This window comes from Sphaerodactylus townsendi, linkage group LG02, assembly GCF_021028975.2.
Source record: "Sphaerodactylus townsendi isolate TG3544 linkage group LG02, MPM_Stown_v2.3, whole genome shotgun sequence".
In the NCBI taxonomy this organism is placed as follows: Eukaryota; Metazoa; Chordata; class Lepidosauria; order Squamata; family Sphaerodactylidae; genus Sphaerodactylus; species Sphaerodactylus townsendi.
The window spans coordinates 19,182,670-19,199,375 of record NC_059426.1 but is presented as its reverse complement, the minus strand read 5'-3'; the positions used below and the strand labels follow the sequence as shown (position 1 = coordinate 19,199,375).

General features: G+C 46.3%; 2 protein-coding genes across 2 annotated transcripts in view; one reads left to right on the top strand and one right to left on the bottom strand.

Moving 5' to 3' along the window:
- Positions 1-83: 83 nt before the first annotated feature.
- On the bottom strand, positions 84-15,744 carry LOC125426538 (alpha-aspartyl dipeptidase-like). Its single transcript, XM_048484926.1, has 8 exons — positions 15,512-15,744; positions 13,677-13,765; positions 13,024-13,098; positions 10,965-11,044; positions 7,164-7,337; positions 6,411-6,470; positions 4,492-4,574; positions 84-606 (listed from the first exon to the last, which is right to left on the bottom strand). The coding sequence occupies exons 1-8, from the start codon at positions 15,610-15,612 to the stop codon at positions 531-533; spliced, it is 738 nt and encodes a 245-aa protein (XP_048340883.1). The 5' UTR covers positions 15,613-15,744; the 3' UTR covers positions 84-530.
- Positions 15,723-16,706, top strand: part of LOC125426201 (cytochrome P450 20A1) — a 46,489-nt gene continuing 45,505 nt past the window's right edge. Inside the window, exon 1 of the mRNA XM_048484456.1 lies at positions 15,723-15,866. Coding sequence (XP_048340413.1) covers positions 15,795-15,866 — 72 coding nt within the window. The 5' untranslated portion in view covers positions 15,723-15,794. The remainder of the gene's footprint in view (positions 15,867-16,706) is intronic.

Sequence of the window (16,706 nt, the reverse complement as noted above, 5' to 3'; positions counted from 1 at the left end):
TTTGTATCTGATGAGATACTTTTGTCCTTTTATGGAAGAGAAGCTTGCAATAGACTTATGTCTATATGAAAACTGAGACTCTGTTAACTGGGAAGAAATTTTATTTGTTTTCAAAGTACTTGCTTTAGCAGGAGCACAACACCTTTCCAGCCAATTTGTCTATCTCACCATTACCATAATTTTCCATTCAGGTAGCACTTAAAAGTGAGGTGCCAGGTCAACAACACAGAGTCTGAGTGGAAAACCCCTCCTCTCTGTAGATACTAATTGCTCAGTGGCAAAGGGAAAATACTTTGCAGCTGCTCAGACTTCATACTGGTTGGTTTGCATCTCCTGGACTTAAATATTATCACTGAAACAGATTCCTGAGATCCATCTTTGAGAAGCCCAAACTCTACCCAGAAGCCATTTACTAGGCCCAATAATTTAATAACCAATGGCAGTTGGGTGGGTCTGGATTTTTGTTCCCCTGGTACAAGGTATTTTGATACCCATTCGGCAGGAAGCCTGGTTTGGGCATGACAAAAGTTTTAAGGTTTCTCATAACCCTCAGCCAGCAGGAAGCTGAAATCCGTTCCTGGTGGGTGTTCCGTTGGGGATTTCCCTCTAAAAAAAAGAGAAAATGAGTATGTGTAACTTTTATTTATTTATATATATATATTCTCCACTTTTATACCGCCCTCCCCCAAAGGGCTCAGGGCGGTTCACAACATAAATACAGGCAAGTGGATAAACAGGATAAAATGCTAAAAGTTAATACCAGTTAAAATGCAGCGCTCAGAATTCATAACTGTTTAAAACAGATGGCGTTCAACCATTAAAACTCCTCGAACTCTGAGAGGGGAACAGCCGGATCTCCAGTTGTTAATGGGCACCTATCCGGCAGCGGCCTCCCCCCAAAAGCTCATGGCTAGCTTCCGGTCTTACAGGCCCCAAGGAACTCATTTTTTGGTCCCTTGGAGTCCAGGACAGCTGGAGGAAGAAGCATTCCACCAGGCAGGGGCCAGGGCGTCAGAAAAGCCCTGGCCCCTGGTAGAGGCCAGCCGCGCATCATAGAGGGGCGGGGATCTCCAATAAATTGGCCTCTGCCGGCCTTGAGAGACAGTGGGACATGTGGGGCCAGGCGGTCCCTGGAGGTATAGAAAGGTCCTGCAGACCCGGCGTGGGCCTTAAAGGTTAACACCAATACCTTGAAGACGATTCGGAATTGTTTTTAAAAAAGTATTAGGCAACAACAAACAGGGAACACATAAACTTGTAGGAGCCACTTCATTCCCCCTGTCCTGTATGCCCTGCCCTTGACTGAAGACCGACAATACTCAGGTGGCCTAGCAAACTTCACAGTGGCCACTGAGATCTCCTTTCTTAAAGGGCAGGTGCTGCTTCTATTATTTTGGTTGGTTTTAACCCTGCTAGTGTTTTTCCCCTTGATTTTTCTGCAAACCTGGGATTTTTCCAGATTTGTAGAAAGATCTGTGTTCTCTGTTCATGGCTATAATCTCTAGATTTACATATCCACAGATGGGGTCATGTGGTTGAGGATTAGGTATATTAAAACTGTTTTCCTCTCAAGTGTCAAACGTTAGTGGAATGACTCCAATGAACAAAAACATCTTCTCATGCATGAGATGATGTCATACTAGTCAGGGCCAGTGGGAGATGGCATCATTGTGCAACTGCTGGGGCCTGAGCTCTCCATGAGGGGCCATAGTTATCACCTGCCCTGCTACAAAAGAGACACCGCCACTCCCTCGCATGCTACCAGTGATGGAAGCAGTGACACCTCCCCTCCTTCCTCATCTACATCAGAGAAGGGTGGTACTCTTTCCTTCTGGGTGGCAGCACCTTGCCACTGTACCTTGCTTTTATCCCTAGGTACAAAGGGCAAAGGCCCTGTCCTACAGAATACAAAAGCTCTGACGGTTACAAACCCAATAACTGATCCAAGGAAGCTTTCTTCATGCGTTCAGAGATTCTATTGTTTTCATTTCAATTCCCTTGACGCAGAAGGGGAACTCTCCTCTGTTAGCAAATAGGGAGGATGGTTCAAGGGGCTGCTGCTAAGTAACATAATTTATGTAAATTCCTCACCACAAACATCCCTCAGCTTGATACCTTGGGACCATTGGTTTGAGTCAAGAAGGCGTTACAGACCTGGTCATCTAGTCCCTGCTTTTACCACACACCTGGCCCATTCCATATTTGGTGAAACTTAAGTCAAAAACACCTTTAGGCAGTAAAGGTTTCTATAACAACTACTGGTTTCTATTTTACCTTTATCTGTATTTGTGAGCTTCTCTGCTAATTCCCTTATCTCCCCTGGTGGGGCCCCTGTTTTCCCAAACCACCTGAAAACTCCGTGTCGGAGCTGCCCCATGAGTTTCGCTTCTTCCAACTAAAGGTAAACTGCAAGTGCTTGGTGCCCAGTGAATTACTCTCATGTAACTTGTGTGATTAAATACAATGGCTTAAAACATCATAAACTATATGTCCATATCACTTTTATCCCTGGATGGCTGGCTCCTAAAGAGTCTCAAAGGCTACCTGAAGCCACTATCCCAGAGGGAGGCAGCAATTGCTGCTTGCTCCTACTGGAACTGGGCTTCGTCTAGGTATAACCATCTGTGGCAGTGATTCACTTATCAACAAGGAATTGACTGACTAAAAGTGAGCTTGCATGGGGGTCTCCAGTTTGGAACCAACCTGTCCTGGAGTCATAAGATCCACAACACGTGGAGGCTTGTAGTGCATCGAATGTTTCCAACAAACCAGGGATACATATTTTTTTAAATCACACAAATCAAATGATAACTTTGCTTTTCCTGGACTTTGGAGGGATTATCTCAAGTGTCAGGGTAAAGTGTGTTAAGCTGAGTCTTCCTAAATTATCCCCTCTTACTAGAGGGGCTGGGGAAGGCACATGTGAGAAACCACTGAATAAGAGATCTCAAGCATGAAGCCAACATGGAGTGTTTATGGCCCGAGGGCTAGAAAGCAACATTAGCCACCTTTCTAAAAGCCAAATCAATATCTGTAAATAATTTCACAGCAATGATCTGATCTTAAATGACACCCAGCCTTGAGATGGAGAAGCTTGAAGCAAAATGTCTGGGGGTTTCGCCTGTTGTGGAGGTCATACTAAGCATAAGAACATAAGACTATAAGAACAAGCCAGCTGGATCAGACCAGAGTCCATCTAGTCCAGCTCTCTGCTACTCGCAGTGGCCCACCAGGTGCCTTTGGGAGCTCCCATGCAGGATGTGAAAGCAATGGCCTTCTGCTGCTGCTGCTCCTGAGCACCTGGTCTGTTAAGGCATTTGCAATCTCAGATCAAAGAGGATAAAGATTGGTAGCCATAAATCGACTTCTCCAGCCATAAATCGACTTCTCCAAGCCCCTTTTAAAGCTATCCAGGTTAGTGGCCATCACCACCTCCTATGGCAGCATATTCCAAACACCTATCTGCCGTTAGCATTGAAGAAGTGTTTCCCTTTTATTAGTCCTAATTCTTCCTCCAGCATTTTCAATGAATGCCCCTGGTTCTAGTATTGTGAGAAAGAGACAAAATTTCTCTCTGTCAACATTTTCTACCCCATGCATAATTTTATAGACTTCAATCATTTCCCCTCAGGCATTCTCTCCAAACTAAAAGAGTCCCAAATGCTGCAGTCTCTCCTCATAAGGAAGGTGCTCCAGTCCCTCAATCATCCCTGGTGCCCTTCTCTGCACTTTTCTATCTCTTGATATCCTTTTTTGAGATGTAGCTGACCAAGAACTGAACACAGTACTCCAGTCGCGGTCGCACCACTGCTATATAAGGGCATGACAATCTTTGCAGTTTTATTATCAATTCCTTTCCCTAATTATCCCCAGCATAGAGTTTGCCTTTTCACAGCTGCCCATGCATTGAGTTGACATTCCCATGGAACTATCAACTAAGACGCCCAAATCCCTTTTCTGGTCTGTGACTGATAGCACTGACCCTCGTAGCATGTATGTGAAGTTTGGATTTTTTGCTCCTATGTGCATCACTTTACATTTTGCAATACTTGGTATTTGGGCCTTGTTAATTCCACAGCTAATAGGCTGAGTCACACCTTCTCTCCTTGTTTTTTACCAGGTATATAAAATGATCTCATTCAAGGGGGCCTTTCATCTAAACAAGTCAGTTGGGTAGGGTTCAGGTTTGGTGGACTGCTGGTTTTAAAATGTAGGCTTTGGTATTATTTGGATTCTAAGTTTCTCATTGTTGAAAGTTGGGGGTCATTTTATACTGGTGGTATTTATTTTTTACATTGATACCACCCATATACAAGATCTCCAAGTGGCTGGGATAAGGATTTTTAAATGTCAGCTGCCTTGGCTTTGCTATGAGGTGAAAAACGGTGGCATAGAAAAGTTTTAATGTGAAAATGCAGAACTGGAACCTCCTCTGAGCTTTTCGTCATGATTTATCATTCAAGCGGCAAAAAGAACATGACTTTAGTTTACCTCACAAACAGCCGAGCTCCAGTTTTTCCTTGAAGGGTAGCTGTGTTCCCTTCCACGAGCAGCAGCGATCCTTCCCGTAAGCCCTGAATTGGGTGAAGAGCACAACATTACCGTATATACTCGCGTATAAGTCGACCCGCATGTAATTCAAAGCACCTAATTTTACCACAAAAATCTGCGAAAACTTGTTGACTTGTGTACAAGTCGAGGGTGGGAAATGCAGCAGCTACTGGTAAATTTCAAAAATAAAAATAGATACCAGTAAAACATGTTTTAATATATTTATTTCAAAGAAAAACAATAACTTTAAAAGTTCTGAAGTGGAATATATAGCTCTCACAGACAGTATCTCTTCAGAGTTTCATAGGGAAGATGCTCAACAAGATCCCCCTTTTAAAAAATCCCTACAGGTTCTTCTTCAACACGGATAGCTTATCATTACACAGTGAAGATGCACTGGCGTGGTGATGGCAGCCACTAACCCCAAAGCAAGTCTTTTGCAGGTCTGCAAGCTCAGCTGGACAGAAGTCCCAACTGCTTTCCAAAACACTGGGTGGGGACCGAGAGGTGCTGGCGGTGGCTGCACTGAAGGCACCTATTATTGTGTGGGGCGGGGATTCCCCCTGCCATATGGGCTCCAATGGTGCGGATTTCCCAATGAGTATGGCTCCCTAGCATTCATGGAGCTTCCTGGCCTGAACAAAAATTCTGTAACATATAAATTTAATATTCATACCTATTCACTGAATATTCACTGTGAATGAAGCTACTGGCCATCTGTAGTGCAGCGAAGCAACAGCCCAAGGCTTATCTGGGAGCAGCCTTTGTGTCCACATAGCAGGGAGCAGGTGCAGAAAAACTCCCTCAGCTCCCAGCCTTTTTTTTGGCTCGCCATCCATTTCCCCACCCACTCGCCACCCGTTCACTCGCTTATAAGTCGAGGGGGGCTTTTTTCAGCACAAAAAAATGTGCTGAAAAAGTAGACTTATACACGAGTATATAAGGTAATTCAGTTCCACATAATTTCCGCTATCACCACCGAAGTTCAGGGCAGATCCACGTGACCGAGTTTGCTCCTAAAACCAAGTTGTGAGCACGCTGAGGAAACTGCCGTGATATCCTTTCATCAGAAGTCAAATCCTGGTCAACCTTTGTTCTGAACTTGTTAATTCGACCATGTGAATTGAAGCATTTAGTTTCCCTGCATGATCCATAATTTTTCAACTCAGGGAAGAATAATGATCTCCAGTATGTTCTTAAGGAAAAATGCAACAAGACAGCACTGTGTCGTCGTTTGAAGCATTGGACAAGATTCTGGAAAACTGCAGTCTAAATCTTCATTCTGCCATGAAACTCGCAGCGATGGTTATGAGGATAAAATGGCGGCCAAGAGAATGATGCATGCCACTCTGAGCTCTTTAGAGGCAGGGTGGAATCAAAATGTACCAGATGAACCCAATAGTGTAGTGTTGATAGAGTGTCAGACCAGGATCCAGGAGACCTAGATAAGAAACCCAACTTTGCCATGGAAGCTTACTGGGTGACCTTGGGATCTGTCACAGCCTCTCAGCCTAACTCACCTCACAGGGTTGCTGTGAGGTTAAAATGAAGGACAGGACAATTATGTAAGTATAAATGAAGAAAATACATATTTTTGTAGGTGACTAAGCTGCTGTTAATTTACGGCCCTTCCTCAATTCCATATGTTCTGTCTACTAATCTGAAAAGGTGCCTTTCCACACAGCCTTCCATTCTGGAATCACACAACTAATAAAGCTTAGTCTGAGACAGAGCAGGTGGCTTTGTGTTACGTGCCAAGTGAACTCTAGTAAAAAACAGTAAGGTAATAACAAGGGGTGGGGGTGGGAGGAGGAACTCAAAAAAACAACAGCTTTTGGATTGGTGAAAACCAGACTCACCAGCACCGGAGGGGTGTTTGGTTCTTCATGGTACTGAAGAATCCTTTTCTCACGGGTTTCCTGCAATAATAGTAAAAAAAATTTACCCACCTCATAAAAATGCAGCAGTATTTTAGAATTTAAGGTAGGGGATCTAGTAAATGTTTATTCTCCTTCAAGATGTGTAGGGTGAATAAAATGCATGTCATCAAGATGAGGCTTTTCTTAAAATAGTTAATTCTATCTTTCTTTTAGAAACTTTTAGACTTCGGTAATCTGAGGGAACCAAGTAAGGTAGATCTTCTCTATCCTTAATATGGGGAGGGGAGTGTTCAAGAAGCTCTTTTTGACGGAAGGAAACAAGGCTCCCAAAAGGAAACTATAAGTCACCATTAGGAGTAGCTCTTTAGTCTAGAAATCGCTGTATGAAAGATACATTTATACTTAGCTGTGGCCATAACATCCTGTAAATCTTGTTGAGATGTGTGAAGGTCCACAATGGATACATAAGCTGCTTGTAAACCTATTTTTAGCACATCTTAGTCCCTTTCAATGGAACTTACTCCCAAATAAGGGCACATATGACTGTACCTAATGTCCGTGCATAAAGTACACTGCACTCAGCTTCCTAAGTATGCTCATCACCCTTCTAATAACATGACAAACTAAAGATAAGCCCATCTAAAGGAGAGATTTTTTTTCATGCTAAAGGGTGCCGTTGCTATTCAGAAAGGGCATGCTGCCATGGGTGAAGATTGTCTCAAAAGACATTACCCCCATGTGTGTGCTGTTAACATCTGGATCCAAGTAATGTGGATTAATGTTGAAAGGAACCAAATCGAGGGCCATCAAGGAAGGGGGGTACACAATCGGCATGTCGTTGGTCGTGTTGATGCTGATCGTGGCCACATTAGTTCCTGCACTGGATCCTATGTATGGGATCCCGTCCTGTAAAACATGATGCGTTTCCATTAAAAACACACATTTTCCAACTTAGTTTTAATAGGAAGGAATTAATGCTTAATTGAAATACTGATGAAAAGAACGCTTAGAATGCAAAGATATACTGCTCTGGACTTGTGATCCCACAAACCATTCTGCTTGCCCAACTTGGTTCTGTTCTTTATGAAGATCACAAAGTCAGTGTCAGTATCTGTGCTTAAAAATGCTCCATGGCACAAAGGCAATTTTTAAAAAGTAAATACAATGGCATTCAGAGTTATTTCCTGTTACATTCCCAACAGCCAGAGTAGGTGGGGAATTTATGGCAGTGCAGAGTTTGAAGAAGAAGAGTTATACCTTGCTTTTCTCAATCAAAAAGAGTCTTAAAACAGCTTAAACATTCCTTCACTTCCCCTTTCCACAACAGACACCCTGGGAAGTAGGTGGGACTGAGAGAGTTCTGAACTAACTGTGACTAGCCCAGGGGTAGGGAACCTGCGGCTCTCCAGATGTTCAGGAACTACAATTCCCATCAGCCTCTGTCAGCATGGCCAATTGGCCATGCTGACGAAAACTTTAAACAAGAAACTGGTAGGGGCTGGTAGGGGCTGATGCTGGTAGGGGCTGATGGGAATTGTAGTTCCTGAACATCTGGAGAGCCGCAGGTTCCCTACCCCTGGACTAGCCCAAAGTCACCCAGCTGGCTTTGTGGGTAGACAAAGACACTTGATCTCAGATTGCAAATGCCTGAGCAGACCAGGTGCTCAGGAGCAGCAGCAGCAGAAGGCCATTGCTTTCACATCCTGCACATGAGCTCCCAAAGGCACCTGGTGGGCCACTGCGAGTAGCAGAGTGCTGGACTAGATGGACTCTAGTCTGATCCAGCAGGCTAGTTCTTATGTTCTGACATGGGGAAATAAACCTGGCCCACATATTAGAGTCCACCACTCAGGTGGAGGAGTGGGGAATCAAACCCAGTTCACTAGATTAAGAGTCCACCTCTCTTAACCACTGCACTACTCTGGAATTCTATAGGCTTTGTGGTATCGAAGTCTAGCGGCAAAGAGGTTGCAAAAGGGTGGCAAATTGGAGAAGGTGGGATTTTCCATTCCAAGATCTGAAGGAAGAAATGTTTTATTTTCTCGGAGCCCTGAAAATCCATCCTTCTCTTGCATAAAAACATAACACGGATGTTCCGCTAATGACAGGCTGTGCAACTTACTCAACTTGCTTCTTTTCTTTTACAAGGCCATCACACAAACTAGGCATCAAAAATTGTGCTAACAATCCCCCATAGCGCAAAATAAAGCATGCAAATTTTATCATTAAAGAGAGTCTAGCAGGGCTATCTTTAAAACACAGAATAAATGCTTGGTTTAATCTGTGATTACGATGTGCCTTTGTCTGGAGAAACCTTTAAAGGCAAGTGTTCCTGCAGACTCCGATACATGGTATTTAACTTTGCTTTTCTTTTTGTATGTCCCTTGCCCATCCATTCTACTTCTTCTGTATGTTCAGTGGGAGGCAACTGCTACTTAGTAACTGAATGGGACAATCACAGCTAAGCATGTATTCAGGATTGCAGTCAAAGTCTCAGCTGGAAAAACTGTTTCTTCATCTTACACCATAGGTGTCAAACTCGAGGCCCTCCAGATGTTATGGACTACAGTTCCCATCATCCCCTGCCAGCATATGGGAACTGTAGTCCATAACATCTGGAGGGCCTCGAGTTTGACACCTGTGTCTTACACCGTCCCTAATACAACAGAACTATCCATTTGTTCCTGACACCCAGGCATGGAAGCTGCAAATGACGCACGCCCCACATTTTATTTTAGCAAAGCTGGCGGCTCTGCATGGCTCTACTTTAGCAGATACAATCTTAGAAGAGTTCTACCACAAACAATTTGGTAGCTCCCAAGTGTGTCCTGGACTTCAATGCAACATTTAGTATAAGATTGATGTGCCAGATTAAAAAAAAAAGGTAAAGTTTCCCCTTCAGTCGTGTCCGACCCTGGGGTACCACTGCAAGCAGTGATTTTATAGGCAAGCCGCTTTTGTGGGGTAGTTTGCCATTGCTTTCCCCGACTATTCTTTACCCCCTAGCTATGAGCTAGGTACTCATTTACTGACCAAGAAATGGGTGGTTGGCTGAGTTGACCATGAGCCAGCTGCCAGGATATCTGACCCACAGGGGGCTCGAACTCCTGACCATGTGAGTGGCAGTGCAAGTACTTAACCACTATACCACGCGGCTCCTTTTGTGCCAAATAAGAGCTGCACAAAACATGCAAGCGGTCCCAGGTTTCTACTATCTGGATCTCTTGATCGCGTTAGCCCTGTGGAGGCAAACCAGTCCCCATGCAGAAAGGTTGGGAGATCAGGATTGCTCTCATCTGCCCGACCTTTCCCTCCACATGTTGCATTAGTCCAAGGGTCCCCAAGGTGGCTGCGGGCTTCATGGTGTCCTCTAGCACCTTTTTCTGGTGCCCACCAAGTGTTTTCAGAAGATGGGTGGGCAGGTGGGGCTCTTGGCCAGTAATGCTTCTGACTGGCCACTGAAGATACGACTGGTTAAGTAGATTAAGATAATGTTGTTTCAGCAGCCGCCGCCACCAGTGTTTTATTCTTTCTCACTCTTCTTTTAAATTTCACCTCTTCTCCCCTGTTTTTTGGACTTCCTCTATGTGTCTGACCCTGCCTCCAGCAGCAGCCATTTTGGGTTATGCCCACTACCCTGGGTCAGAAATCCACACGTGTTCACAGGTTCAGAAAGGTTGGGGACCGCTGCATTATACTTATCCCTTCCCCACTGCGACTTTCCCCACCACAGTTCGGATATATCGCGGATCAGCATGAGAAATTAAACGGGAATTTGGGGGGAGTTTTACGGAAGCCGCCAACAACACGCAAAGAAGAAGAAGGAGAAGGAGAAGGAGGAGGAGGAGGAGGAGTTTGGATTTATATCCCCCCTTTCTCTCCTGTAGGAGACTCAAAGGGGCTTACAATCTCCTTGCCCTTCCCCCCTCACAACAAACACCCTGTGAGGTAGGTGGGGCTGAGAGAGCTCCGAGAAGCTGTGACTAGCCCAAGGTCACCCAGCTGGCTAATCTGAACTCCCCAGATAAGCCTCCACAGCTCAGGCGGCAGAGCTGGGAATCACACCCGGTTCCTCCAGATTAGATACACAAGCTCCTAACCTCCTACGCCACTGCTGCTCTCTCCACCAGATGAACAGAAAAAGTTTTGAAACTCAAAAAAGCATAAGATATGGGTACAGTATTGTATAATATCAACATATTTCTTCTTTTAATACCATAAATATGCACAATTTCTTCTTTAAAGTTAAAAGAAAAGGGGAAAAAATTCAGATTTATTCTCTGGTACGAAGGAAGGGTCAAATTTTTTTACACAGATCTCCAGATTGCGGGGTGGGTGGGTGGGGGCATGCCCCTAACCCCAGCGATGTGAAAAGGATAACAGCAGACGGAGAATGGCATGTGCAGACTCAATCAGAGAATAGACACAGAACGCCCACAAACACCCAGAGCTTCACACATATTTGCTACAACATGGCTATACTGTTGGAATGCCCCATCGACTGGAATGCGTGGAAGTGATTCGTCATCCTACCTCGAGAACTCTTCTCCTGATCAGCTGTATCAGACCGTGGTCGTAAAGAACTTTCAAAAGGCGAAAGGTATTGCCTCCACCTGCAAGAAGAAGAAGTCTGGTTAAACCTGAAGCTTGGAGCTCATGTTACACAGGTCCAGGAGAAAAGGCCCTGAACTCAGAAAGAGGCCCAACTTATGTCCAGATTTATTTTTTCCACGTGCAGGGCTATCTGGGAAGTGATGGTGGCTCAGCAGCATAGTATGTTCTTTGCATGCCAAATCTTCCAGGTGGTAGCAGTAGAAAGTGTCATCAAGTCACAGCTGACTTACGGCAATCCCTCATGAGGTCCTAAAGTCAAGAGGCCTTCTAAGGTGGTTTGCTGTTGCCTTTCTCTGCATAGCAACCCAGGGATTCCTTGGTGGTCTCCCATCTAAATATTAGCTAGGGCCAATCCTGCTTAGGTTCTGAGATCTGATTAGGTCAGGCTAGCTTGGCCATCCAAGACAGGACAATAGATGAGCAGAGGTGGTTTGCCATTGCCTGCCTCCGCGTAACAACCCTGAACTTCCTTGGGCGTCTCCCATCTAAGTACTAACTAGAGCCAACTCTGCTTAGCTTCTGAGATGTGATGAGATCAGGCTAGGCCTCAGCCATCCAAGAGGACAGGAGATGAGCAGAGATGGTTTGCCATTGCCTGCCTCTATGTAGCAACCCTTGACTTCCTCAGTGGTCCCCCAAGCAAGGATGAACTACAGAGTCAACCCTGGTTAGTTTCCAAGATCTGATAAGATCAGGCTAGCCTGGGCCCTCCAGGACAGGACAAGAGATGATCACAGGTGGTTTGTCATTGCATGAATCTGCAAAGCAGCTCTGGACTTCCTTGGGGGGTCTCTCGCCTAAACACTAACCAGGGCCAACACGACTTAGCTTCCAAGATCTGATGAAACCAGGCAAGCTGGGGCCGGCTTGGACAGGCTTCAGCCAAACAAACCTCCAGTTTAAAAATCGCAGGTAGAAGCTTTCAGAAAGACCTCACTTTATCCAAGCCTGGGAAAACCCACTCCCTGTAAACTTAGGCTCATTCCGCACATGCAAACATAATGCACTTTCAAACTGCTTTCAGTGCTCTTTGAAGCTGTGCGGAATGGCAAAATCCACTTGCAAACAGTTGTGAAAGTGGTTTGAAAACACATTATTTTGCGTGTGCGGAAGGGGCCTCAGTTAGTTGTCTGTAAGGAGGCTTCATGTGGTCAGGTCAGCAGCTGGGTTGAGAACTCGGCTGCATCCACACACCATCAGATCTGCCATTATCGTGGTTTCTCCAGCAATCAACTTGCAGCTGGCTTCTCTTGTTTGCACAGGATAATCCGGTTGCAAACAACTGTGGCAGCCTCATACCCAACAGGAGGTGGACACTACCCTAAAGTCCAGTTTGTAACTGGGACGCCAAACTAGACATTTGTCCCAGAATTATTGGTCCTGATTTGCCATGAGGTTTGAACAGAGATTTCTGCCAGACAACCCCAACGGTATTGTCAATAAAGGGAAATCAGAGCTCAGACTTCTCTTATTCAATTCAATTCAATAAGCCTTTATTGGCATATACACAATAGTCTAAAAATACAGTTCCAGTTAAAAAGTGAATAGTAAAAAACTTCGCGTTTGTCATACATTCAGTTTACAAACTTCTGACAAAAACTTTGCCACTATAAAGGCAACAATGAAAATCCTAACAATTTGCAAGCATAACTACTTTATCTGATTCAGTTTAATCAATCATAGAGTCTATGGCTTGGGATAACAGACTGGATCGGAGTTCTTGGTATAATAAGCAGTTCAGGAGAATGTGTGGGATGGAATCCAGCTGTCCTATGCTACAGGGACAGAACCTCTTATCGCTTGGAAGACCTTTAAGTCTTCCTCTATGTAGCGGAGATGGCATGAGCCAGTATATAGGCTCTCCTGTGTATGGGATTTGTGAGACTTCCCTTATTAAGCAACAACCCCAGATTCCAGATTTGTTCTGTTGTTATCCAGAAGATGATACAGTGAGGTGCAGGCAGAAAAACTGATTTACCAATGAATATTGCTTCTGCTTTCGTTACAGCTTCTCTGGGATCAGGAGATTCGTGGATACTGTCTAGTCCATACCCTAGGAAAAAATACAAGACACTGAAAAGAAACTGACAAAATGAGTTGTGAAAGGACAACCCTCTACTTTTTCATGATGGGTATATTGGTGCGCACCCCCCTCTTCCTACCTTTGTGTGAGACAGAGAATCAAGAGCTTCCATGAATCCAATTTTTAATCAATTCAATTAGCGTTTTAACAGTCGTGATCTATCACCGGACCCTCTTAAACCCAGCAAAATGACCCTGGACCCAAGACAGAAGACCCCCCCAAAAAAAGTGCCAAAAAGGGGGCTGAGGAAGCAGGTAAGGCAGTGGTCAGTAGGAAAAATGGTAGATTAGATCAGTTCAGCTAGGGATTCATTACAGCACGAAACTCCCCTGCAGATGGAAAACTGGGGACCTGTACTACACACTTTGTTCCAGATATATATAATCTAAGTCCTATGGCATTGCTTGTTAATTGTCTTATCCTATCAATTGTATTGATGTACACATGTAATCCTTTTTTGAGCTCAGTGGGAAAGGTGGACTGTAAATAGTTAAACAAACCAAATAGTTTTTTTTATCGAGGCCAATAAACAGCAACACTTGTCTTACCCAAGCTTTCAAACCTCTCTCTTGCCATCTTGGCATAAGCATCTTGGTCACTCAGGGCATAAGGAACAAACAAAATTCTCTTCACATTCCTGGGAAAGATAACAGGGTCACTGAATAAGCAAACAAGGTATATCAGCAGCCGACAAAAAGACATGACTGTATCTCCATGCTTTACCCAGAGCTCTCCAATTCACCCTGTTGGGCCACCTAATATTTTCAAGTAAGAAGTGGTAGGAACACTGGGATTTTGCTGTAAATGGCTGGGCACTCTGCATATGCCTATGGGCTGACTACAGAGTGGCTGTTTTCATTCTGGAGAATGAACACAAGAGCGCAAGAGACTGCATTCCCCTGCCAAGTTGACAGACAGCTTCCTGAGTTTCTACATTCTGTCCCGTGAGCCCTTCTCCTAGGCTGGATCTGCAGGAATCAGTAGAACAGTGGTTCTCAACTTTCCTAATGCTGCGACCCTTTAATACAGTTCCTCTTGTTGTGGTGACCCCCAACCCTAACATTTATCCATTTTACAGATGGAGAACACTGATGCAGAGAGTCTTAAGCGACCCCTGTGAAAGGGTCGTTCGACCCCCAAAGGGGTCGCAACCCCCAGGTTGAGAACCACTGCAGTAGAACAAGCAGGGCTTAAAGAGGGCGTCTTTTCTGCAGACCAGACAGGTTAATGGACCGGGGGGAGGCCAAATTCAGTTTCCTGTGGAGTAACCCAGGAACCTCAGCTTCTTGGAGGAAATGCCAGAATCAGACTGTAACATCACAGTGGCTTGGTAGTTAGCAGTGGTGTAGCAAAGTGGGGACAGGAGCCCTGGGAACCACTTCTTGGGGGCACATTGCCAGGTTGCAACCCACCCCGTAAGTGCACCCTGGCCCTGGACTCCCCATGGAGTTCAGGGCAGGGTGCAGTTGAACGCCGAGCAGGGATTGCCTGTACCCCAATCTCCACGTGGAGTTTGGGGTGGTGCCAGCTGTCTTGCCCCGCCCCCAACCTCCACATAGAGATTTTGGACAAGCCAGCTGACCCCACTCCCAAACTCCATGTGGAGATCAGGGGCTGGGTGAGCCTGGCAGCCCTGATCCCGAGGGGTGTGTGGGGCCCAGGGTTAACCCCAGGTGTCATTTTATAAAGCCATGTCCCTGGTTAACACAGGGACGGGTTCAGACTTGGGGGTTCAAATCCTAAGAAGCTCACTGGGGACTGAAGACAAACCCCTCCCTCTCAGCCTAGCTCACCTCACAAGGTTGTTTTATGATGATAAAATGGAGGAGCAGACTCTTTGGGAAAAGGATGGGATGAAAATGCACCAAATAAATATATACCAAGGAAAGAACCGAAGCTCTTGGCTTTGCTTTAATTTCAAATTTCAGCCCGAACATGGAGGAGGCGCTTGGGTCGAAGTCCCCAAGGTAGCCTTGGCCAAAGTCCTCCTCTGGTTTGCCTGACTCGATCCTCGCCTACCCCCTAATGTGAAACCAACCAATTTCCTTTGTTTAAGGGGAAAGGGGAATACTCCTAGGGGAAAGCCACCCTCTTGTGCACAATGCTCAGGTAGGGGTTTACTACGGCCCCGATCCCGGCATGCACACGTCCGCTGAGACTACTACGAGTCTCACCAGCGGGATTCTACATCTGCTTCCTCGGAAGTAAGGTCCCTGAAGGGTGAGCTCAAAGACCAGGGCTCCTCCCGGAAGCGCGCTTGGGAAGGCACCCGCGCGGGGAGAAAAGGGGCCAGGATCGCCCCCCCCCCCCCGCCTTGGTCTCTCCAAGCGCTGCAAACTTTTGTCACTGTTGCAAAGCAGCCCCGCGCCGCATTCGCACTCACGGCCCCAAGAAGTCCTGGATGTGGAGCTGGCAGTGCCCCAAGTAGGTCCCGCCGTGCAGCGTCGAGTTGGAGGTCAGCAGTAGCCGCAGCCGCTTGGCCATCTCCAGCGCGGCCGGGCGGCCGGGCGGACGGGGGGCGCACGAAAGCCGGGGCCGCCCCTCCCGCTCCGCCGCCGGCTCGCTCGATTGCTCTGGCCTCCGTCCCGTCCCGGGGAACCCGCCCCGCCCGGGAGGCCCCGCCCCGCCCCAGGAGGCTCCGCCCGGGGACGTGGCCGGGACGCAGCATGCTGGACTTCGTCATCTTCGCCGCCACCTTCTTGCTGGTTCTGGTGGGGGCCGTGCTCTACCTCTACCCGGTAAATGCACCCGCAGTGGGGGGTGGGGGGATGATGGAGGGGGGGGGGTCGTGCTCGGGGGCAGGGCGGCCCCAGTTGGAGGGAGACGTTGCAAAGTGCAACGGGAGATCGTAGCTTCTGGGTGCTGGAGGGGGTGGGGAAAGGAGTCACGCAGAGACCCGTTTGAGTTGCCCCTCAATGGGAAAAGTGGGTCACCCCAAACTCACCATCAAACCACATGTCGTGTCTGTGGCTACAGTTTGCGCCACAAAGATCATGCATCTGGGTCTCCCCTTATTCATTATCCACCTACATTGTCCATGGCCACAGTTTGCAACGTCAACAGTGATGGGATCCAACCAGTTCTCACCACTTCTCTAGAAGTGGTTACCAATTTTTTCTGAGTGCCGAGAAGGGGTTACTAAAGCAACCTCCCTGCCCAATAGGGACTGGAGGCGCGCGTGTGCGGCGGCGCCACTGTTTGAATCCCACCACCATCGGAACCTGTTATTAAAATTTTTGGATCCCACCACTGAACTCACCATGAAATCACACATCATGTACATGATCACAGAATCAACCACAAAAAAAAACAACTGTGAATACTGCCAAGGTACAAACACTGTATTAAATGCTTGGATCCTCGTGATTTTTAAATGGGCTTCACTCGAATACAGTGGAAGAGCACCCTCATGTCCAAGGAATGAGCCCTCAGAAAACCCTATCTGAAATTGTTCCTCCGTTATCAATAACACTACGGCCCCTTCCGCACATGCAGAATAATGCACTTTCAATCCACTTTCACAATTGTTTGCAAGCGGAGTTTGCTATTTCACACAGTAAAATCCGGCTGCAAAGTGC